Source organism: Hippocampus bargibanti, linkage group LG04 (genome assembly GCF_051943395.1).
Source record: "Hippocampus bargibanti isolate YZ-2025 linkage group LG04, ASM5194339v1, whole genome shotgun sequence".
Taxonomy (NCBI): Eukaryota; Metazoa; Chordata; class Actinopteri; order Syngnathiformes; family Syngnathidae; genus Hippocampus; species Hippocampus bargibanti.
In genome coordinates, this window is record NC_142737.1 from 33,918,138 (window position 1) to 33,940,619 (window position 22,482).

Genomic DNA, 22,482 nt, shown 5'->3' on the forward strand with positions numbered 1-22,482 from the left:
CTCCTCGGTTGTTTTTTTTGTTACCTAAATGAATTAAATACAAAAAAAATCATGTAAAATTTAAATACAAAATATCTTGTAAAATTATGTGAAAAAAAAACAATGACTCATGTAAAAAAATACGCTATATCAAATATTTTTTTATTTATATGGCTTGATTTAAATGTGCACAGTCGTGATGGGAATTCCGGCTCCTTTCAGAGAGTTGGTTCTTTTGGCTCGGCTCACTAAAAAGATCCGACTCTTTCTGCTCCCGAATGGCTCCTCAGTTGCTTTTTTTGTTACTTAAATTAATTAAATACCAAAAATCATATGAAAAACGAATTACTCATGTAAAAAATATACTATATCAAATACTGTATTTCTATTGATAGGGCTTGCTTTATATGTGTACAGTTAGCGGATGCTAACTTTGACTTTCCCCGTGGTGACTCTGGTCTGATGATCAGCTGTCACTCGTTTGCTTTTCATATTCATAATGCTATCATACCAACTAGTAAAATTGATCATAATTGAATAATAATAAGAGCATAATGTGCTAACATTTGTCCAGTGTACCTGTCTACACTGACCTCCAGTGACCTGCTCAAATGGCTTCAAAACAGTGCTCCGTTAAGTTGTCCCAAATGTGTCTTTCATTGAAGTCAAAACAATCCAGCAATTTCATTGGGTTGAGAGCACGAGTATCTTTTCTGGATCCTTTCCTGTCATCCACAATTGATAATGGCTGAAAATCACTTGCAATCATTGTACACAGTTAAAGGACAACCCACACCTTTTTTTGTTTCCTAACTGAAATCAGAAACACGTTTTATAGCATCTAAAATAGGCAAAACACGCAGACTGTTATTTTCAGTCAAGTGCAAAACACCAATCAAAATGAGTTAAAGTGTCCCAAAACAACTTCAAATTGACCTAAGAGATGGCAAGTTTCAGAAGGTCCCGCCCCCTTGTTCGTGACGTCACGCTAGGACGTCTCGCCTTGCTCGAGAATCAAAACAATTATTATTGTTTATATTCCGGGTCCTTGTTAAGAGCCGGCTCTCTTGGTTCACTTCAGAGGGCCGACTCGTTTGCACTTTAGTTTCAATCACCGTCAAGAGACGTTCAGGGGCTCCTGGGGCCCTTTCACTCTCACCAATGGTGAATTTAGAGCATTCAATCGACCTACCAGTGCGTGTTTTCTTCCAAGGTACCCGGAAGTGAACATTATTAATTGGTCGCCCCCCAGGCCGCCCTAAAGACAATGACAACAATAATGAAATGGTTTTCAACTTGGGAGACCAAATGTTTTCGGTTCTCTGCGTTCTCTAAGATTTTATGTTCGACGTGTGCCTCTAAGAGGCCTAAAGTGGAATCGAACCATGGACGTGTGAACCATGAAGCGGGGTGCTCACCGCCGTGTGCCATTTCCAATTGTTCTTCAGATTATTTGGCGAGAAAAAAACACGTCACCTTCATCCTGGTCAATATTGCCCGGAAGTGACGTTTTTATTCGTCCAATTTGGCCTTTGACATTTTGGACTCTTTCGACTTTGTAGGCGACTTGCATCCTGATTGCCTATTGAGTAATGGGCACTTCCTCCACTTGAAAATGCGCGGCATCGGTGGCACAGCGAGAAATCGCCTCGTGTCGGTTCAGGAATACGACGTCGGAGTGGCACCTTACCTCTCAATCGACAATCACCAACGGCGTCATGTGACGACGCGCGAAATTAGCGTCCGGTTACCAAAAAAGCTTTTACCAACCGAGACTAAGACATGTAAAATTATGTGAAAAAAAGAATTACTCATTTAAAAAATACGCTATATCAAATATGTTTATTTATATGGCTTGATTTATATGTGCACAGTCGTGATGGGAATTCCGGCTGCTTTCAGAGAGCCGGTTCTTTTGGCTCGGCTCACAAAAAAAGATCCGGCTATTTTGGCTCCCAAATGGCTCCTCGGATTTTTTGTTTCTTAAATTAATTAACTACCAAAAATCATGCGAAATGATGTGAAAATCGAATTACTCATGTAAAAAAATACGCTATATGAAATATTTGTTCATATTATATGGCTTGATTTCTATGTGCACAGAGTTAGCGGATGCTAACTTTGACTTTCCCTGTGGTGACTCTGGTCTGATGATCCGCTGTCACTCATTTGCTTTTCATCGTAAAAAAATATCATCATAGAATAATAATAACAGCATAACGTGATCACATTTGTCCACCTGTCTACCCTCCCCCCCTCTCCTCACTGCTGCGTGGTCTGTAATTCTCCCCTCCCTCCTCTACCACGGATATCGACCAATCACGTGCGGCTTTAACCGAAGATCGGGGGCGGGGAATAGAGGACAAAAATGCCGGCTCTCGTTTCCGGGTCTTTCTAAGGAACCGGCTCTCTTGGTTCACTTGAGAGATCCGGCTCGTTCGCGAACGACACATTACAACCAGACGGCCGACGCTCGGAATGAGCCGTGGCCGACTTTGGTGTCCCGTCCTCGGGGTGGATGCGCGCGGCGTTCGGTGGCCATGGTGAGACGGGACGGGACGGGACGGGACCCAAGCTAAGCGTTACGCCAAGTGACTTTTGACCGGAGAGCGCGGCTTCCTCGACGGGGATGACGGACGGGGATTCCCCCAGCGCCCGCGGGAGCCGCGCTTCCCCGGATGAGAACGGACACCGCCGCCGCTACGGAGACCGCGACACCAGCCCGGACGAGATCTTGTCGCCCACGTCGGTGATTTACTTCAAGGAGGCTTTGAGCTCGGCCAATGTGCGCTTCGGCAAGGCCGCCGCCTCCGCCACATCCCCCAATTATGACTTCCACATCGAAAGGGCCGAATCCAAGCGACGTCCAAGTGAGTACTGGACTCTGCTGGACTTGTACTTGTTCAAAACCTTCATGGCGGTCACGAGACTACACTGTCAGTGGCAGACGTCCGCTAGCTAGCCGAGAGCTAACCAAACAAGCTAAGCTAACGTCTGATTCTTCTGGTTATTGTTATTGTAATATTTCAACAATTTTGGAGGTAGATGGGGGGTGGTGTGGGGTTAAAAAAAGGAAAACAAAATGGGGAAAATGTCTCGCAGCTAAGCTAACGTCAACAGATAGTGCTGATCACGTGACTCGGTGACGCTTTTGCCTCATGAACGCACATACTCTTATCTATTACTATATGCTTAGATCACATAATAATAATAATAATAACGACAACCACCACCCACAGCAATAATAATCACATTAATAAGAATAATAACAATGACAACAATAACAATATAACCTTTCATTTCTAAGCGCCTTTCAAAACTCTCAAGGTCACTTTACAGTCCCAGGATCAGTTTTTCTGTGGGTGAGCAGAGGCAGCTACACGCACCAGCGTTCAATCAACCCGGAAGTAACTCAAATAGATAGAAAGCTCGCTAGCTAGTAGATAGCTAATAGCTAGCGAGAGAGCTAGCCACCCTGCTAAACCACTCATAGATAACTAATAGAAACTAACATATAGCTGATAGCTAGCTAGCCAGCCAGATAGCTAATAGATAGCTTCTAGCTAGCTATCTAGATCCATTTCATTTCTAAGCACCATTCAAAACACTCAAGGTCACTTTACAGTCACATGATGAGTTTGTCTGAGGGTGAGCAGTGACAGCCACATGCACCAACGTTCACTCAACCCGGAAGTAAAGATAGAAATCTAGTTAGCTAATAGATAGCCCGTAGATAGCTAGCTATATGACTAATAGATAGCTAGCTAGCTAGCTAGCCGCCCAGTTAGCTAATTGATAGAAAACTAGTTAGCTAATAGATAGCCCACAGATAGACAGCTAGCTATATAACTAATAGGTAGTTAGCTAGCTGACCAGTTAGCTAATAGGTAGCAAATAGGTAGCTAATAGATACCCAGCTACACAACTAGCTGTATAACTAATAGATAGCCAGACAGAAAGCTAGCTAGCCGGCATGTATTTTATTTATTTATTTATGTATATAATAATAATAATAATCCATCACTTTACAGTCACATGATGAATTTGTCTGCGGGTGAGCAGCGGAATCCATGCGCACCAGTGTTCACTCATCCCGGAAGTAACTCAAATAGATAGAAAGCTAGCTAATAGCTAGCCAGAATCATGAAACACCGGACATGATGTTGTTCTGTAATTAGCCTTGATGTTGAGAGTGGTGTGGGAGCTGTTTATTGATCACGTACATCCATTTGATTGATTATTTTCTCCCACAAAAACAAAGGGAAAGAAAGAGAATCAGATCAGAATCATCTTTATTGTAGAACACACAAGGAATTTGTTTCCGGTAGAACACGCTGCACTAGTATCGTTTGATTTGGTTGGATTTGGTGCGCATTGATTGGTCGCAGTGATGTCTGCTGGATTTGGTGCGTTGGAAAAGGTGATGGGCAGGGTGCGCAGGGTCCCGTCGGATTTTCCACGCCCTTGTTTGGATTCTTGCAGCTATTGTATTTGTGGTTTTATTGTTCTGTGTATTGTTCTTTTAATAGTAAATTATCCTTGGATGTTCAGAAAGGTGCTTGTATTATTATTATTATTATTATTATTATTATCAGCTAACTAGCTAGCTTTCTCGCTATTTGAGTTACTTCGGGGTTGAGTGAACGCTGGCGCGTGCGGCTGCCGCTGCTCACCCACAGAAAAACTTCACCTGTGACTGAGCAGGGCTCTCAAACTCCGATCCTCGAGGGCTGTAATCCTACATGTTTTCCAGGTCTCCCTGTTGCAACACAGCCTCAGGCGCCTTCGTTGCAACAGGGAGACATGGAAAACATGTAGGACTGTAGCCTTCGAGGACCGGAGTTTGAGAGCCCTGTTCTAACGTGATAGATTGTAATTTGCAATGAAGCAATCCCATGGACGAAACAGTCGAATGTCAGTGGAATGCACGATGACAAGCCACATGCTAACGTTAGCATCAATATACAGTAAAGTCTGGTTATATCGATATTCAAGGGAGTCCGAAAAAATATCGATATAACCGGGACTATCGATATATCCGACCCTGTTTGCATGTCATTTTCTCCGTGCGTGCATAGAAATAGTATCGATATAACCGGGACTATCGATATATCCGATAGCGATATAACCAGACTTTACTGTATCTCTATCTCTATCTCTATATCTCGAAATATCTATCTATGTATATATATATATATCTGTATCTCTCTATATCTCTATATCTCGAAATCTTAATCTCTATATCTATCTATATATCCATATATGTATATGTATACACAGATATGATATATCATGGATACAGCCTTTTTTGTCCTTGTCATCTCTGTTTCTTGGCATTTGTGGCTAATGCGCGGCGAGGCGCCGCTCCACGATGCTTTCCTCCCCCCCTTTCTCTCTGCCGCTCTCTCTCTCTTTTCTTTTCTCTTGCGGCATCGGCTCACGTGACGCGTCGGCGTCGGCTGCTACCCGGCCCTCCCTCCTCCGCCACAGCGGTCGGCCATCTTGGTCAACACCCAGTGTGCGTCCGGCGCCGCCACAGCCCCGATCGCGCTTGGCAGGAAGGAGGGCGGCGGCTCATTGATTGCTCGTTCTTTGCTGGCCTGCACAAAAAAAAAGAGAAAGAACGAACGGGGGAGGGAAGCCAGCGCCGTGTCTCCATCAGTCGCAGCCGCGGCGAGCGAGCGAGCGAGCGGCGACAGACACCTGCCAGACACCTGCTACCACATCGGTTTTTGTTTTGTTTTTGGGGGAGCGGGCGCACCAGCGGCGCCTTTTTGTCTTTTTTGCCGAGTCATCATTAGCGCCGCCGCCATCATGTCGGATCTGACGCCGCAGAGCGAGACGGCGACGCCCACCGGCGACAAAATCACGCAGGCCGCCCGCGAGACCATCTACTTGTGCAACTTCCGCGTGTCGGTGGACGGCGAGTGGCTTTGCTTGCGCGAGCTCAACGACATCTCGCTCACGCCCGACCCCGAGCCGGCCCGCGAAGGTAGCCTTTGACCCCCCGAGGAAGATGGGCGGGCGGGGCTTTGACCCACGTGGACGTCGCTCTTTTGTCACGTCGGCCAGGACGCGATGCTCGTTGCAGATCAAACTCAATCCGGATTCGAGCTTTTTCGCTGTTCATTTGCTGTTTGACCTCTTCTGGCTTCTCCGTTAGCAGGGAGAGCCATTTTTGGACAGCTCGCATGCGTATTTGGGTCAGCAGAAAGCGCGTGCGCCCACACCGTCATAAAGATCGATAATATCAAATGACAGGAAAAGTCATCCGATTTCGAAATGAAGTGTCAACATTTTGGTCTCTAATAAACTGTTGGAATCATCGTCAAAAACTGTGAAGCCATCGTTTTGCTTCTGGAGCAAGGCGAGACGTCCTGGCGTGACGTCACCAACAAGGGGGCGGGGCCTTCTGAAAGTGGCCATTTCCTGGCTCATTTTGAAGTTGTTTTGGGACGCTTGACGTCATTTTTCTTGGTGTTTTGGATTTGGCTCAAAATATCCGCCTGCGTGTTTTGCCTATCAAACGTGTTCCGCATGTCCCCCCCAAAAAAATGGCGTCCACGTCCGTCCGGCTATGTCACGATTGCCAAGGTGTCGTTGCGTCTGTTGCTTTTCTGTGGTAGAAAATGTCCAGCGTGGGCCCCCCTTGAGCGACTTTGGCTGAATTGAGTTGTTTGTTGTGCGCGGCAGAGCCCAAGGACCCCATCGCCATCGAGCGTCTCAACCTGATGAACATGGCCAAGCTGAGCGTCAAGGGCCTGATCGAGTCGGCGCTCAACCTGGGCCGCACGCTGGACTCGGACTACGCGCCCCTGCAGCAGTTTTTCGTGGTCATGGAGCACTGCCTCAAGCACGGCTTGAAAGGTAACCTTTGAACCGCCGACAGCGCCCGTGGCGGGCGGCGTTCTGATTGATGGATTGATTGATGGATGGATGGATGGATGGATGTCTCCCTCGGCAGCCAAGAAATCCTTCCTGGGCCACAACAAGTCCTTCTGGGGGGCCTTGGAGCTGGTGGAGAAGCTGACGCCCGAGGCCGGCGAGATCACCGCCAGCGTCAAAGACCTGCCCGGCCTCAAGTCGGTCCAAAGCCGTCAAAGTCGCGCCTTTCCCACACGGCTGGAAAAGCGCAACTTGAACTCAAAGCGAGGAAAAATGGGGCGCTGACGCTGAGCTTTTGTCGCCGGCAGGACGCCGTTAGGACGAGGGCGCGCTTGGTTGCGGCTGGCCCTGATGCAGAAGAAGTTGTCGGACTACATGAAAAGCATCATCAACAGGAAGGACCTGCTCAGGTGGGTGTTTCGCCCGCCCGCCCGACGCACGCCCGACGCCCGCCCGCGTGGCCAAAGCTTTGCGACTCTGCGCGCAGCGAATTCTACGAGGCCAACGCCCTGATGATGGAGGAGGAGGGCGCCGTCATCGCCGGACTGCTCGTCGGCCTCAATGTCATCGATGCCAACCTGTGCATGAAAGGAGAGGACCTGGACTCTCAGGTGGGGAGGGGCTTCTCGGCAGTGTCTGCACACGCCAGCGTTCACTCAAGCCGGAAGTAAAGCTAGAAAGCGAGTTAGCTAATAGATAGCCAGCTAGCTATATGACTAGCCGTCCAGGTAACTAATCGGTAGCAATGGTGTGGTTCCTTTCAACAGGTGGGCGTCATTGATTTCTCCATGTACCTCAAAGATGGCGGCCACAGCAGCAAGAGCGCCGAAGGGTGAGGAGGCCCCTTGGGGGGGACGGGGGGACGTTTCTCCAACAAAGACCCCTGATGTTTGTTTTGTTGTGTCCCGCAGCGACGGCCAGATCACCGCCATCCTCGATCAGAAGAATTACGTGGAGGAGCTCAACAGGCATTTGAGGTTTGTCCTGATCCTGCAAGCGCCTGATTTTCCTTTCATAAAGCCAGCAAATAATCATCATCATAATCATAATCATAACGCCTGACTTCCTTCCTTCCTTCCTGCGTGTGCGTGTGTGCGCTTGCAGCGCTTCAGTCAATAACCTTCAGGCCAAAGTGGACGCGCTGGAGAAGTCCAATAGCAAGTTGACGGAAGAGGTGAGAAGAGCGCCGTCCGTCATTCTTCTTCCAACTCGGGCTCTTGTCAAAGCGCCATTTACATTACAGCAATCTCTTTGCAATCTCAGAAATTACTTGTGGGTTGAGTGAACGCCGGCGCGTGTGGCTGCCGCTGCTCACCCCAAAAAAAAAACTCATCCTGTGACTGTAAAGTGACCTTGAGAGTTTTGAAAGGCGCTTAGAAATGAAATGGATTATTATTATGATGATGATGGGGTGTGGTTTCATTTGGATTGTTCTTATAATAATAATAATAACAATACATTTCATTTCTAAGCGCCTTTCAAAACTCTCAAGGTCACTTTACAGTCACAGGATCACTTTTTTTTCTGCAAGTGAGCAGCGGCAGCCACACACGCCAGCCCTCACTCAACCCAGAAGTAACTCAAATAGATAGAAAGCTAGCTAGCTAATAGATACATAATCAATAGCCAGTTAGCTAGCCAGCCAGATAGCTAATAGATACATAATAGATAGCTAGCTAGCTAGCCAGCCAGATAGCTAATAGATAGCTAGCCAGCCAGGTCGCTAATAGATAGCTTCTAGCTAGCCCTCTAGATAATAATAATAATAATAATAATAATAATAATAATAATAATAATACATTTCATTTTTAAGCGCTTTTCAAAACTCTTAAGGTCACTTTACAGTCACAGGAGAGGTTTTTCTGTCGGTGAGCAGTGGCAGCCACGCGCGCGTTCACTCAACCCGGAAGTAACTGAAATAGATAGAAAGCTAGCTCGCTAATAGATGGCTAATATCTAGCGAGAGAAGTAGCTAGTTGTGTTAAGTTCATTCTGTCTCCTTGTTATCTGTTACAAATCAGCTAGATAGCTATAGAGCTAATAGCTAGCTAGCTAGATAGCAAATAGCTAGCTGGATATGTTAAAACTCCACAAAAAAAGATACACTTTAAGGCTGTAAACTGCTGCGTGACTCCGATGACAACAACCTCCTGATGCTGCTTGATTGCGTGTTGATTTATTCATTGATTTACTTATTGATTACCCCGCCAGTAATCATCAGCGACGTCTTTATCCCCAGTATGCCTGATTTTGCATTCCCAACATGAATAAACAGGTCGTTTTTTTGTTTTGTCGTGTTTTTCGCGATCAATCCTCATCCTCACCTCACCTCACCGCTATGTGCCTTCTGCCCGTCTCACTACGTTGGGGTGCAGAGCTTTCAGCCGCTCTGCTCCCAAACTCTGGAATTCACTTCCAGCTAACATCCGGAATATTGACTCACTTCCTACTTTCAAATTCCACTTCAAAAGATATCTGTTTAAAATTGCATTCATGGTCAAGTTCAATCAGCTATTTTATATTGTGTTACTTCCGGGTAGAGTGAACGTGGGCGCGAATGGCTGCCGCTGCTCACCCGCACACACACAAAAAAAAAAAAAATCTGTGACTGTAAATTGTCCCTGAGAGTTTTGAAAGGCGCTTAGAAATTAAATGGATTATTGTTCAAAAAGTTGTTTTTTGGACTTGGAACAGATTAATTTGTTTTACATTGATTACAATGAAAAGTTATGTTTCGGTTTTTGAACAAATCAGTTTTCGAACAGGTTTCTGGAACAGATTAGGGAACGAAAACCGAGGTATTGCTGTTGTTCTGTCATAACTTTGCTGCTGTGTTACTTCCGGGTAGACTGAACGCTGGCGCGAATGGCTGCCGCTGCTCACCCGCACACCAAAAAAAATAAATCTGTGACTGTAAAGTGTCCTTGAAAGTTTTGAAAGGCGCTTAGAAATCAAATGTATTATTGTTATTATTATTATTATTATTAATATTATTATTATTATTATTATTAATCATTTTCTTTATGGTTTTATTGTTTTGTGTATTGTTTTTTGATTGTGAAGTGTTCTGAAAGGCGCTTGGAAATTAAATGTATTATTATTATTGTCATTATTATCATTATTATCATCATCTTTATTATCATAATTATTATCATCTTTATTAGTACCATTATTATTATCATTATTATTATTATTATTATTATTATTATTATTAATCATTTTCTTTATGGTTTTATTGTTTTGTGTATTGTTTTTTGATTGTGAAGTGTTCTGAAAGGCGCTTGGAAATTAAATGTATTATTATTATTTTCATTGTTATCATTATTATCATCATCTTTGTTATCATAATTATTATCATCTTTATTAGTACCATTATTATTATCATTATTATCATTATTATCATCATCATTATTATTATTATTATTATTATTATCATTATCAGTATTATTATTATCATCATTCTTCTTCTTCTTAGTATTATTATTATTATTAACATTATTAGTATCATTGTCATTATATTATTATTATTATTATTATTATTATTATTATGATGATCATCACCATTATCATTATCATCTTTTTTATTTTTATCATTATTATTATTATTATTATTATTATTATTGATATTATCATTATTATAATCATTATTATCATCGTTATTATTATTATTACTATTAATATTATTATTATTAATATTGTCATTACTATTATGTATTTATTATTATTTTTATTTTATTGTTTTATTCATTTTTATGATTATGATTATGATGAATTCCATTGCCCGTGTGCATTGTGCAAACCTTTCCAGGTCCAACATGAAAATGTCTTCAAAGCCTCGTGTCATTTTTCATGTTGTTGTTGTTTTTGTTTTTGTTGCAGCTGGCGGTGGCCAACAACAGGATCATCACGCTCCAAGAAGACGCGGAGCGGGTCAAAGAAGAGAGCTCCCACCAGCTGGAGGCCGGCAGGAAGGTCGGCCGCCATCGGACCCGGGCGCCGCCCTCTCACCCCTGACCCCTGACCCCTCTCCTCTGTTTTTCAGGCCGCCATAAGCGAGGCGGCCACGTCGGACGGGCCGGCGCTGGGCGAAACCCGCCGGCAGCTCAAGGAGGAGACGCTCCTTCGTCTGGTGAGCGTCACGTCACGTTCGCTATTTTTATTTTCAAGTACGTCTGCGGAAGCTCTCAGTGGTACAGGAGTGGGCCATCCATCGATGAAAAGGTTTCATCTGGACTTCTTTCGAGGTGTCGGACGTTTCGCTTCTCATCCAAGAGGCTTCGTCAGCAAACTAAAATTTGCTGGTCGCACTAGCCCTATTTATATAGTACATCCCTACAGTCCAGAGACTATACCCCGAGACTACACTGATTACTTCCGTTGTCCTGCCTGATTATGGAGTCTACGACTGGTCTGATTGCCCCATTTGCTCTGGTATCACCTCATCAGCATAACTAAGCCCATGTTGCCTAAGAGCTCTGTTGTAATCTATCTTTTGGAGTTATTCTGGGTTGATTCAGTTGACACCGTCCAAAAAAACATTGAAAGACATTTGATTCTCACTTGAGCTATCTAGCTGGATATCTGGCTAGCTTTCTAGCTGGGTACCTAGCTAGCTCTTTATTTGCTAGCTATTCGCTATCTAAATAGCTAGTTATCTATTAGCTCGCTAGCTAGCTTTCCATCTATTTGAGTTATTCCGGGTTGAGTGAACGCCGGCGCAGGTGGCTGCCGCTGCTCACCCGCGGAAAAACTGATCCTGTGACTGTAATGTGACCGAGAGAGTTTTGAAAGGCGCTTAGAAATGAAATGTAGTGTTATTATTATTATTATTATTATTATTATTATTATTATTATTATAAGAACAATCCAAATGAAACCACACCCCACCATGGCGATTTAGTGAAGGGTTTTGCTGTTTGATGAAAATAGCTTCCTTTCGAAGCATCTATTTTCTTTGGCTGCGATTTGAACCTCAACCTGGTGTTTGGCGCAGGACGTGGAGAAGGAGCTGGAGGTGCAGATCGGCATGAAGCAGGAAATGGAGCTGTCCATGAAGATGCTGGAGAAGGACGTTTGCGACAAGCAGGACGCGCTGGTGGACCTCCGCCGGCAGCTGGACGACATGCGCCTCATCAACCAGCAGCTCAGCCACAAGTCGCAGGTGCGCCATTGGCTATTTGCTATCTATTAGCTAGCTAGCTCGCTATCCATTAGCTAGCTGCTTACCTATTTGCTATCTATTAGCTACCTAGTCTAGTGAGCTATTTGCTATCAATTAGCTATCTAGCTGGCTGGCTGGCTGGCTATCTTTCAGCTATCTAGCGCACTATCCATTAGCTAGCTAGCTATTTACTATCTATTAGCTATCTAGCTGGCTAACTATCAGCTATCTAGCTGGCTACCTAGCTAGCGAGCTATTTGCGATCCATTAGCTGTCTATTAGCTAGCTAGCTAGCTTTCTATCTTTCTATTTGAGTTCTTCCATGTTGAGTGAACGCTGGCGTGTGTGGCTGCCGCTGCTCACCCATCGAAAAACTTCTCCTGTAAAGTGACCTTGAGAGTTTTGAAAGGTGCTTAGAAATGAAATGTATTATTATGATAATATTGATCAGGAAAGAGAGCTATTTCCAGAAGGCTTTGGTCTGCATTTCTGGCAAATTCATACATACCACACAAAAAAAAAACGCTAGTAAATAGCTAGCTGGCTAAGGGATGGCGTGCTAGCTAGCCCATTTTGGCCTCGCCATCGCTGTTGCTCCAACCGCTTTTCTTCTTCTCTCCTCAGAGCGCCGACGCCAGCGGCAAGCAGAAGAGCGACGCCGCGGCCCGCCTGGAGGACAAAATGGGCCAGATGGCGGCCACCCTCAAACAGCTGGAGAGCAGGTGAGACGCATTTTCGGCGGCGCTTTGGCGGCGCGGGGCCGTGTGCTGAACTCTCTCCTGTTGTCTCCCTTTTGGTGATGTCCCCTCCCTTTCCTCCGCTCCCATCAACCCATCGTCCCACCGTCCCTTGACTTAGCGAGAAGCATTTGCTGAAGCAGGCCCGCAACCTCAACTCGGCTGCGGGGAAGCTCCTGCAGCAGCAGCAGCAGTAGTAGTAGTAGTAGTAGTAGTAGTAGTAGCCCCTCCAAAATAGACAAATCACCACATTGTCCACACCCTTTCCTTCTTTCCTTCTTTCCTTCTTTCCTTCTTTCGTTCTTGCCTTCCTTCCAGTCAATTGGACTACTCAGTGCATCTTGAAGGACATCATCATTGTGTGTTCCTGTTGTCAGAAGGCGCTTGAAGGACAGTCCCGTCCGTCCGTCCGTCCGCCCGTTCTGGCTTTTCCAGCTGTCCGGATGTTGACGTTTGTCCGGCTAATGAAAGAAATAAAATGGCTGGAAAAGTCCCCGAACGTCCTCCATGAATTGCCACCCGGCTTGCCCCTCCTCAAATCACATCCATCTAGTTTTGCCACCAAATAGGAGACATTTTCAGGAGGAAAAACAAAAGCCACATGGCGTTCATCTCTTTTCTCGAGAAGGGTCATTTTGGTCTGAAAAAGTCGAAACTAGCTAGCTATCTGTTAGCTATGTATCCATCTAGCTAGCTGTGTAGTTATCTATGTAGCTAGCTAGCTGTATATCTTTCTCGTTGGCTGGCTAGCTATATATTAGCTAGCTTTCTATCAATTTGAATTACTTCCTGGTTAAGTAAATGCTGGCGTATGGCTGCCGCTGCTCACCCACCGGAAAAAAAAACTTATCCTGTGACTGTAAAGTGACCTTGAGAGTTTTGAAAGGTGCTTAGAAATGAAATGGATGATGATGATGATGATGATGATGATGATGATGATGATGATGATGATGATGATTATTATCATTATAGAAGACTGAAACGAAATACAAGCACAATGTTTCTTTTGAATGTCATGATTGTTGTTCTCTTTGAGGCTTTTTTGTGGTTTGAATTCGCCAGAAATGCCACCAAAGCCTTTTGGGAATAGCTCTCTTTGCTGATCAATATAATAACAATAATAATCCATTTCATTTCTAAGCACCTTTCAAAACTCTCAAGGTCACTTTACAGTCACACAATAAGTTTTTCTTCTTTTCATGGGTGAGCAGCGGCAGCCACATGCGCCAGCGTTCACTCAACCCGGAAGAACTCAAATAGATAGATACAAAGTCAGCTAGCTAGCTAATAGACAGCCAATGGATAGCTTATACAGAGCCAGCCAGCTAGATAGCTAATAGATAGCAAATACATCGCTAGCTAGGTAGCCAGCTAGATCGCAAATAGCTAGCCAGCTAGATAGCTGATAGATAGCCAGGCAGCCAGCTAAATAGCTAATAGATCATAAATAGCTAGCTATGTAGCCAGCTATATAGCTTATACATAGAAAATAGCTCCCTAGCTAGGTAGCAAATAGCTAGCCAGCTAGCTAATAGACTGCTAATAGCGAGCTAGATAGCTGATAGCCAGCCAGCAAGATCAGAATCAGAAAAGCTTTATTCGTCCCACAACGGGGACATTTGCAGTCCACAGCAGCAATTTGAAGGGGGGAGGGGGTGGGGATAGCTAATAGATAGCAAATAGCTAGCTAGTTAACCAGCTAGATAGCTAATAAATAGCTATCTTGCTAATGTATAGTGAGCTATATAGCTGATATATAGCCAGCCGGCCAGCTAGATAGCTAGTAGATAGCAAATAGCTAGCTAGCTATGTAGCCAGCTAGATAGCTAATCCCCTCCCTCCTTGGTTGTCATTCCCAGAAGTCCTCCATTGAGCGCCTTTTTCTCTCCAGTTGTTTTCTTTTCTTTGAAAGTTGGTTTCTTTTGCATCCCATCATCATCATCATCATCATCATCATCATCATCATCATCATCATCGCCGAACCAGACGCAAGCGGGCCGAGCGCGAGAAGGAGGCGGCGCTGGAGGCCAACCGCCTCTTCAAGCGCGACTTTGGCGACAAGATCGAGGCCCTGGAGGCGGAGCTACGCCAATTCCGGACATGCGGGTAAGAGAGAGAGAGAAGAAGAAGAAGGGGTGCTGGTTGCCCCCAGCGCCTGAAGTCCGCCGTGGCCTCCCCGGGTTAGGTCCACCCTGGAGATGGAGCTCAGCAAGGAGCCTCCTTCGGGATCTCCCGCGCCCAGGAAGGACCTCCAAACGGCGGCCCGAGACCAAAGCGGCCTCAAGTCCAGCTCGTGCGTAGCCTCAACCGCACGTCCGAGCGAGCGCCTTGGAAGGCAACCGTCTCACTTTGGAACACGTTTGCGTCTCCTTAATTAAGGTCCTTCTGCACATCCGACGACGACCAAGACGAAGACGAAGACGAAGATGATGAAGATGATGAAGATGATGAAGATGAGGTCAGTGCTTTGGCTTTTCCCCTCCGCCTCCCCATATCAATTCTTTCCATTTTGCCGTCGCCATTGAAATCTCGAGAAAAAGCGACGGCGGCGAGCGCCCTCATTTGCCCCCCCCCCCAAAAAAAAAAGAAATGCTCCGTCGCGACAATGACGCAAAGGAAGCGTCGGGCGGGAATCACTGATGGCAATTGCGGCTCTTTTCAGAGTGCCGTTTCTTTTGGCTCGGCTCACTAAAAAAGATCCGGCTCCCAAATGGCTCCTCAGTTTGTTTGTTTGTTTTATTTTTGTTGCATATCAAATATTTTGTATTCATATGGCTTGATTTATATGTGCAGTGTAGTGTTGGGAATTGCCGCTTCTTTTGGCTCGGCTCACTAAAAAGATCTGGCTCTTTTGGCTCCCAAATGGCTCCTTAGTTTGTTTGTTTTTTTGTTGCTTAAATTAATGACCAAAAATTTGTGTGAAAAACAAATTACTCGTGTAAAAAATGCACCGTAGCAAATATTTGTATTTATATGGCTTGCTTTATATCTGATGATCAGCTGTCACTCATTTGCTTTTCATATTAATAATGCTATCATGCCAACTAGTCAAAAATATCATCATCATGAATAATAATAACAGCATAATGTGATGACATTTGTCCACCTGTCTACCCTAATCCCCCTTTTGCTCACTGCTGCGTGTGTCTGTAATTCTCCCCTCCCTCTTCTACCACAAATATCGACCAATCACGTGCGGCTTTAACCGAAGACCGGGGAATAGAGGAGAAAAAAAGTCGGCTCCCATTTCCAACTCCTTGTTAGTGTTCTCATCGGTCACTTCAGAGAGCCGGCTCTAAGAACCGGCTCGTTCGCGAAGGACACGTCACTCGTGCTTCCGCCATGATATGTCGTGCGTTTGTTTGTTCTGCAGGACGCGCCCACGGCGGACGTTGGCGAGGCTTCCGTGTGCGGCGGATGCCGACGGGAAGAGTCCCTCCTCAAGACCAAGGTGCGTCAAAATGGAGGCGTCCACTCCAGCCGTGGCTCGATTGACTGCCCAAAGACATACAGTGATACGTTGCAACTTTATTCCTAGTTCAACGGCATAGTGTAGACTGCAAGGTTAAAATATCCCATCTATCAGGCAAGACAAATAACCCGCACAAGCCATCTGTACAAAAAGCTATCAAGCCAGAGCTAAACAGAACACAATTGATGAGGAACTAGGTACAATTAAAGCACGTCAACTTTACACGGATATTGTCAAGAGGCAACCTGGAAGTTCGTCATCCATTGATGTTTTCAAGGCTAGCCACGAGGGATTCATAGTGTCATTGGTCATGGTGAGGCAGCCAGTTGTGACGATGAAGCTGCCAAAGCTTACAAGAAATCATTCCTCAAGATGGTGGAAGAAAAAGTGTTGAATGCTGATGAAAGCGGCCACTCCATTCCATCAAGCCATCAAAGACCATCACAAAGGTCAATAAAACCATTTTATTGTACAGTACAGTTTATTTCTTTCATTACAATAGCATAGCACATTTATTATACATAAAATACGGTTCATTTTGTGTAGTTTTGAGGCTTATTTAGTAGAAAATGATGTTTTATGGGGACCTGGGAACGGATTGTTCTCATTTTAATGTTTTGCTATGGGAAATGAATGTTTGGGATACACACTTTTTTTGCTCTGCGAACCAATTAAGTTCTTAAGCCAAGGTCTGGCTGTATTTCCAAATATTGATCTGGAAAGTTACGCTTGCTCAATGATTTCCTTGCCGCGGCCGCCATTTTGTACGTTTTCAGAGACGCTGCAAGAACTGCGGCGGCGTCTTCTGCGAGGACTGCGCGGCCAACCAGCTACCGTTGCCGTCGTCCATCTTGCCCGAGGTGGTGTGCGCCGCCTGTTACGCGCTCCTACTTGAGCAGTACGCTTCCACGTCGCCGGCGTAAGTGACCAAAACGTGAGCTCGCTACCACTGGCGAGGAGGGAACGGCGCTAAAGTGGACATTTTGTGTCCTGAAAGGACGCAAAATGTCCTTTCGGGACAGAGTTCGACTTCTCGCTTTTGCAAAAGCACAAAAAAAAAGAACGTTGGACATCGTGAAAAGAAAGAAAGCAGGAATCAATAGAGTTGATTGGAAAAATAAAGACATTTCTTTGCTACGTCTTGCTTGTTTTCTTCAAAAGTCGCATCCACCAAAGTCATTATCAGAATCACATTTTATTTCTAATCGCCTTTTAAAACTCTTTCAAAAGGTCACTTTTCAGTCACAGGATCAGTTTTTCTGTGGGTGAGCAGTGGCAGCCACACGCGCCAGTGTTCACTCAAGCAGGAAGTAACTCAAATTGATAGAAAGCTAACTAGCTAGCTAATAATAACAAGCCTTGAAAGGTGCTTAACTAACAAATAGTCAGATAGCTAACTAACAGATAGCTAATAGACGGCCAGCTAGGCAGCTAGATAGCTAGCTTGGGGGGAAAAGGACATTGTTTTCAAGCCATTGTTGTTTTTTTAAGCTAGCGTTCAATGTTCTTTTTGAAAAGATGCATTCACGCCTCCCACTTTTGTTTTTTCCTTAAGCGGGCGTCTGCAAATTTGGGCTGGAAAAAAAAAATGATTTGGAGATGAGGAACCAGCAAGCGCTGGCTTTGCAACAACTGGAGACAAGGATGTGTGGACAGCAAGCGAAAAAGAATGCTTTATTGTTTGATGCCGCACTTGAAGACAAAAGATGAGAAAAGAAAAGAAGACGTTAGCGTGGACGTTAGCATAGCATGAAATATCCAAAGATAAGGACGCCGACGCGGCTTACCCGCTTGACCTCCTTCCCGCTCGCTCGCTCGCTCGCTCGCTCACCTTTGGTCGTCCGGCTCCGAATTGAGGAACAGCTCGATGTAGCGATCACCTTCAAAATAAAACAACAAAATGGGAATATTCCGGAAGTCGTGTTTTGGAGTTGATGACGCGATGTCGCTCACCGATGTACATTCTGTCTTTGGCCATGGCCGCCACGGCGTCGCGGTGGGCGGCAAAGTAAACGTCGGCCTCGCCGCTGGGCCTGCCGTCGGGCCCCAAGTCCAGGCGGATCCTGGACGGCGTCAGCGGGGCCAAGAACTGCAAGGCAAAACAAAGACAATCCACGCCAACGTCTTCCCGAAACGGCGCCGCCGTACCTTCACCACGTCCTGGCCGCACGCGTGGAAGGGGAGTCCTCTCAGGTGGACTTGGTGCGAGCGGTTGGGCGGCGCCGACGCGGCGGTGGCGGCGGCGGCTAAAACACAGTCCGGCGCGTCCTTTCAAGTCCAAAGTCGCCATTTCAAATGACAAGACGCTGCTTTTTCTTTTGTCATGACATCAGCCACTTTGACTCCTTTTCAGAGTTGTCTGCCCTGGTGTACGCCAACGTTTTCTCAGGACCTTCAGACACTGATATTAGCTATACTGTATAGCTAGCTAGCTAGCTAGCTGATTTGGAACAGATAACAAGGAGACAGAATGAGAATTTAACACAACTAGCTAACTAGCTAGCTAGCTATAATAATAATATAATATAAAAGTAAAATAATAATAATAAAAGTATTAATAATAATATTAATAGAAATTATAGTAATAATAATAATATTAATACTAATAATAATAATTTTCATTTCTAAGCGCCTTTCAAAACTCTCAAGGACACTTTACAGTCACAGGATAAGAACAACAATGTTTTTCTGCGGGTGAGCAGCGGCAGCCACACGATCCAGCGTTCCTTTTAACTCCGAATTGCGACATTTTACTACCAATGAGCAATCTAATTCTATCTACTTGAGAGTTAGTTGTCTGTCTGTCTGTCTGTCTGTCTGTCTGTCTGTCTGCGGGCGGGCTAACTTTTTGTCCAGCGTTTCAGACCGTGTTTGTCACCCACCCACCCACCGGCTTTGTGAAGGCCGCCTTTCTTTGCCTTTGCCCCGACGGCTTCGTCGGCGCTCGGCGAAGGCCGCCTCCATCTGGAAGGCGGCTCCGCCCCGCTGACGGGAAACACTTCGATGTATCTAGACGGGCGAGAGGGAAGCGAAAATCAGGCTGGGCGTGGCCCGGCGCGAGGGCGCGGCGCCTCGCCTCGCCTCGTGAATCCCGCCCGACCTGTTCCCGATGAGCTCCCTGTCCCTGAGCAGAGCGGCGTCGGCCGCTTCCTGCGAGGAAAAGCGCACCACGGCCTCCCCCGTCCTCCTGCCTCTGCTATTGGTCGCCACGGTGACGCCGTCGTCCGCCAGCTCCAAGCCTGCCGAGCGGCGCCGTTCAGCCATCGTACGGGGCGGGGGAGGAGGGGGGCCGGCGGCGGCGTACCGTCAAAGAAGCGTCGGATGTCGTCGTGGGTGCAGGCGAAGGGGAGGCCTCGCAGGCGCACGGCCTTGGAGTCGGCGGGGGGCGACGCGGCCTTGTTCAGGAGGCCCTCGGCCTCCTCGTTTGTCACCTCGTACACTGGGGAGAAGGAGGAGCCGGCGCCACACAATTCAGCTCGGATCAAACACTTCTGACGCAATAAGACAATGAAGGACTTCCATTTTTAGTGGCCAGCTTCGACACATCCAAACGTGGAAAGAAGTCACTTCCGAGGCTCGACATGAAGGAGATTGATGCTCCTCATCAATTCGTCACTTCAATCCACATTAGGGCCCAAAACCTGTGCATTATTAGTATTATTTTTTTTTTCAGGTCAATTGGATATTTTTTGGGAACTATTTTCAATCATATATATTCGATACGAGCGAACGCTGGCGCGTGTGGCTGCCGCTGCTCACCCACAGAAAAAAAAATACAACTGACCTTGAGAGTTTTGAAAGGCGCTTAGAAATCAAATGGATTAGTATTATTTGGCTATCCACGTGTCTACCCGGATAGCTAGCTAGCTAGCTAGATAGTTAGTTATTGCTTTAGCTACATATAGCTAAGTGGTCAGTAGTTCGTAGTTCTAGGAGTACTAATAGTAGTAGTAACTAGTTGTGGCGCGCGTGGCTGCCACTGCTCACCCACAGAAAAAACTCATCCTGTGACTGTAAAGTGACCTTGAGAGTTTTGAAAGGCGCCAGCATTCACTCAACCCGGAATAACTCAAAGAGATAGAAAGCTAGCTATCTCGCTAATCAATAGCAAGCTAGCTAGATAGCAAATATGTTTCCTGACTCAAACAGCTAGTTAGCTAAAAGATAGATAGGTAGCTAGCCTGCTAGCCAGAACATTGAGTATTTACTATTTGTGCTAGCAGTCGTAGTAGCAGTGACGATAGTCGTATTCATCAAAGCACAAGCGGTCAGCGGTAGGACACGTTAGCCGTCGTTCTAGTCGCGTTAGCTGTAGCCTCGGAGGAAGTAAACAAAGGGCAGGTAGCACCTTCCACGTAGCGAGGGCCCAGGTACTGCCGGTGCTTCTCCAGCGCTCTGCTCACATCGTCCTCGTGCTCCATCTCCACAAAGGCGCGTCCGGAAGGCCTCCCTTGGCGGTCGGCCGTCAGGTGCACGCCCGCCGGGCCTTCGCGGATGCGACAGTCTGCGTACGTCGCCGGCAAACAAAGACGGCTTCAACGGGCTGGCTCGGCGACCTTCGGCCTTCCGCTTGGCTTCGCCCTGACCTGAGAAGAAGTGCAGGAGGTCCGTGGCGGTGCAGGACCACGGGAGGCCCACCACTTGCACCAGGTACACCTCCTTCTTCTTTCGCTTGCCCGTCGCCGTCTCCGACCGGTAGGCTGGAAGGGGGGGGTATTCGTCCTCGCGTGGCGCCTCCACCAGCAGGGAGATAGACATTACACACAATATTAGGTTTCGTGCTAGTAGACACGTGTGACTCCAACACACAATTGAAGCGCAGAGAAACCCGGGGTCAATCTGAGGTCAACAGACATAGCAAGTGAAACTGTCATCTGGGACATCTGGCCTTGGACACAATTTAAGACGACTTGAAAGCCCTTCGCAGGAAGAGCTCATGAGCCAGGTGACATATCTATCGGTTCAGGGAAAGACAACCAATGAACATGAAGACAAGCCTTGGAAATGCCTTTCCGGGTCCGTACGCAAAGTGACCGCTAGCTAGCTAGCCTGCACACGGCTCATTAGCTTGCACGTATATTGATGCTAATAATAATAATAATAATAATACATTTTATTTATATTGATGCTAACGTTAGCATGGGGCTTGTCATCGTGCATTCCACTGACATCCGACTGTTTCAAAGATTGCAAATTAGAAGTTGTTTTGTCCACGAAGGCCAATCAACTTGGTTGTTTTTACCGATCCGCTTCTTGAAAAGGGGGCGTTGACCTGTTTCGACGTCGACGGCACCTAAATCGAGATCATCCAATCAAAATGGCGCTTTCCGTCGTCAGCGAAAACGCTAGAATAAAGTCCAGATTTAGTTTGCTGCGGTCATTTTGGACCCGAAAAAGTCGGAAATCCTCGCTTGCTCTTCTTCGGATGACGAAAAGACAAATTGTTTCCGGTTGAAAAACTCATGAAAGAAGCGAGCGAGCGAGCGTCCTCGTCCTCTTTCGTTCGTCAAACGAGTTGGGACTCGACAGGTCGACCGCGAGCCAGCCCCCCTTCGAAAAGGCGGTCCCCTCGACCCCGCTGACCTTGTCGCACAGGAGACGCAGGGGGGTCGTCCGGACGGCGACGCCCCGCAAACGCCGAAGAGAAGCCGCCGTCCAAAGGGTCGCGCGGACGCTCGGGGGCTGCGGGCTCAGCGCCGCCGCGCAGCCTCGAAGCAACGTCAGCGCCGACCTGCCGCGAGCGCTCATGCTCGCCTCGCCTCGGTACGCGCTGAATATGAACCCAAGTCGAGCCTTGGGATGAGACGGAATCTGTTCTCTAAAAGGCAGGACAACGAATTCAAAGGCTAAACGAGATGAACGTGGAGTCCTTGTACGTCAAGGACGGCGCAGGAAACGTTGCTGCGGTCCTTTCGAGATTCACTTCCGGACTCCAATACAATAAAATCAATCCAATTACCCAACCCGAAAAACCAAAAGTTCTAACTCGTCTACCTGGCTATTATACTTTTAGTGACATCCCAGTCAAATTATGAACGACAAATAATCCATCGTGTTGCGTATTATGCGTGCTACACTCGCCTTGTTAACAAACGACTTTATTTTATTGTGAAGGGCGATGATCAGGAAATATTACTTCCGAATGAAGGCGGAAGTATACGCCGAAACTATAATTGAACACCTCAAAAAGCCACTGCCTGCAAGAAAATTAGATACAATATTAAATTAGATAACAACTAAACAGTATG

At 46.3% G+C, this 22,482-nt stretch overlaps 2 protein-coding genes across 14 annotated transcripts; one reads left to right on the forward strand and one right to left on the reverse strand.

Annotated features, from left to right (window-relative positions):
* The first annotated feature begins 2,412 nt into the window (after positions 1-2,412).
* Positions 2,413-17,371, forward strand: rufy3 (RUN and FYVE domain containing 3). 6 transcript variants are annotated; one of them, XM_088995363.1, is made up of 17 exons: positions 2,413-2,849; positions 6,673-6,846; positions 6,944-7,061; positions 7,173-7,274; positions 7,352-7,475; positions 7,632-7,696; positions 7,776-7,841; positions 7,969-8,038; positions 10,744-10,836; positions 10,907-10,993; positions 11,858-12,025; positions 12,650-12,747; positions 14,654-14,868; positions 14,948-15,055; positions 15,142-15,209; positions 16,134-16,213; positions 17,011-17,371. In XM_088995363.1, the coding sequence occupies exons 1-17, from the start codon at positions 2,609-2,611 to the stop codon at positions 17,159-17,161; spliced, it is 2,028 nt and encodes a 675-aa protein (XP_088851489.1). In that variant the 5' UTR covers positions 2,413-2,608; the 3' UTR covers positions 17,162-17,371. The 6 variants fall into 6 exon arrangements, with proteins under 6 accessions (XP_088851489.1, XP_088851488.1, XP_088851490.1 ...); XM_088995362.1 differs by having other exon boundaries at positions 2,414-2,849; positions 15,142-15,220; positions 16,136-16,213; XM_088995364.1 differs by having other exon boundaries at positions 2,420-2,849; positions 14,749-14,868; positions 15,142-15,220; positions 16,136-16,213.
* Positions 16,128-22,148, reverse strand: grsf1 (G-rich RNA sequence binding factor 1). Of its 8 annotated transcripts, none has more exons than XM_088995371.1 (10): positions 21,818-22,147; positions 20,821-20,968; positions 20,583-20,738; positions 19,539-19,673; positions 19,335-19,473; positions 19,125-19,243; positions 18,383-18,480; positions 18,188-18,323; positions 18,022-18,114; positions 16,128-16,257 (listed from the first exon to the last, which is right to left on the reverse strand). In XM_088995371.1, exons 1-9 carry the CDS (start codon positions 21,980-21,982, stop codon positions 18,062-18,064), a joined length of 1,149 nt encoding a protein of 382 aa, XP_088851497.1. In that variant the 5' UTR covers positions 21,983-22,147; the 3' UTR covers positions 16,128-16,257; positions 18,022-18,061. The 8 variants fall into 8 exon arrangements, 7 of the variants coding, with proteins under 7 accessions (XP_088851497.1, XP_088851496.1, XP_088851498.1 ...); XR_016114827.1 differs by lacking the exon at positions 16,128-16,257 and adding an exon at positions 17,894-17,926 and having other exon boundaries at positions 18,383-18,502; positions 21,818-22,148; XM_088995370.1 differs by lacking the exon at positions 16,128-16,257 and adding an exon at positions 17,894-17,926.
* Between the last annotated feature and the right edge of the window lie 334 nt (positions 22,149-22,482).

Excerpts from the sequence above, each read along its gene's own strand:
- rufy3 (XM_088995362.1), top strand. The coding sequence starts at position 2,609 with ATGACGGACGGGGATTCCCCCAGCGCCCGCGGGAGCCGCGCTTCCCCG. Across the intron at positions 2,850-6,672 it reads CGAATCCAAGCGACGTCCAA|AGCCCAAGGACCCCATCGCC; the intron begins GTGAGTACTGGA and ends TGTGCGCGGCAG. Across the intron at positions 10,837-10,906 it reads AGCTGGAGGCCGGCAGGAAG|GCCGCCATAAGCGAGGCGGC; the intron begins GTCGGCCGCCAT and ends TCTGTTTTTCAG.
- grsf1 (XM_088995371.1), bottom strand. The coding sequence starts at position 21,982 with ATGAGCGCTCGCGGCAGGTCGGCGCTGACGTTGCTTCGAGGCTGCGCG. Across the intron at positions 19,474-19,538 it reads CATCCGACGCTTCTTTGACG|GCTTGGAGCTGGCGGACGAC; the intron begins GTACGCCGCCGC and ends GCCGCTCGGCAG. Across the intron at positions 18,481-19,124 it reads AGGCGGCCTTCACAAAGCCG|CCGCCGCCGCCACCGCCGCG; the intron begins GTGGGTGGGTGG and ends ACTGTGTTTTAG.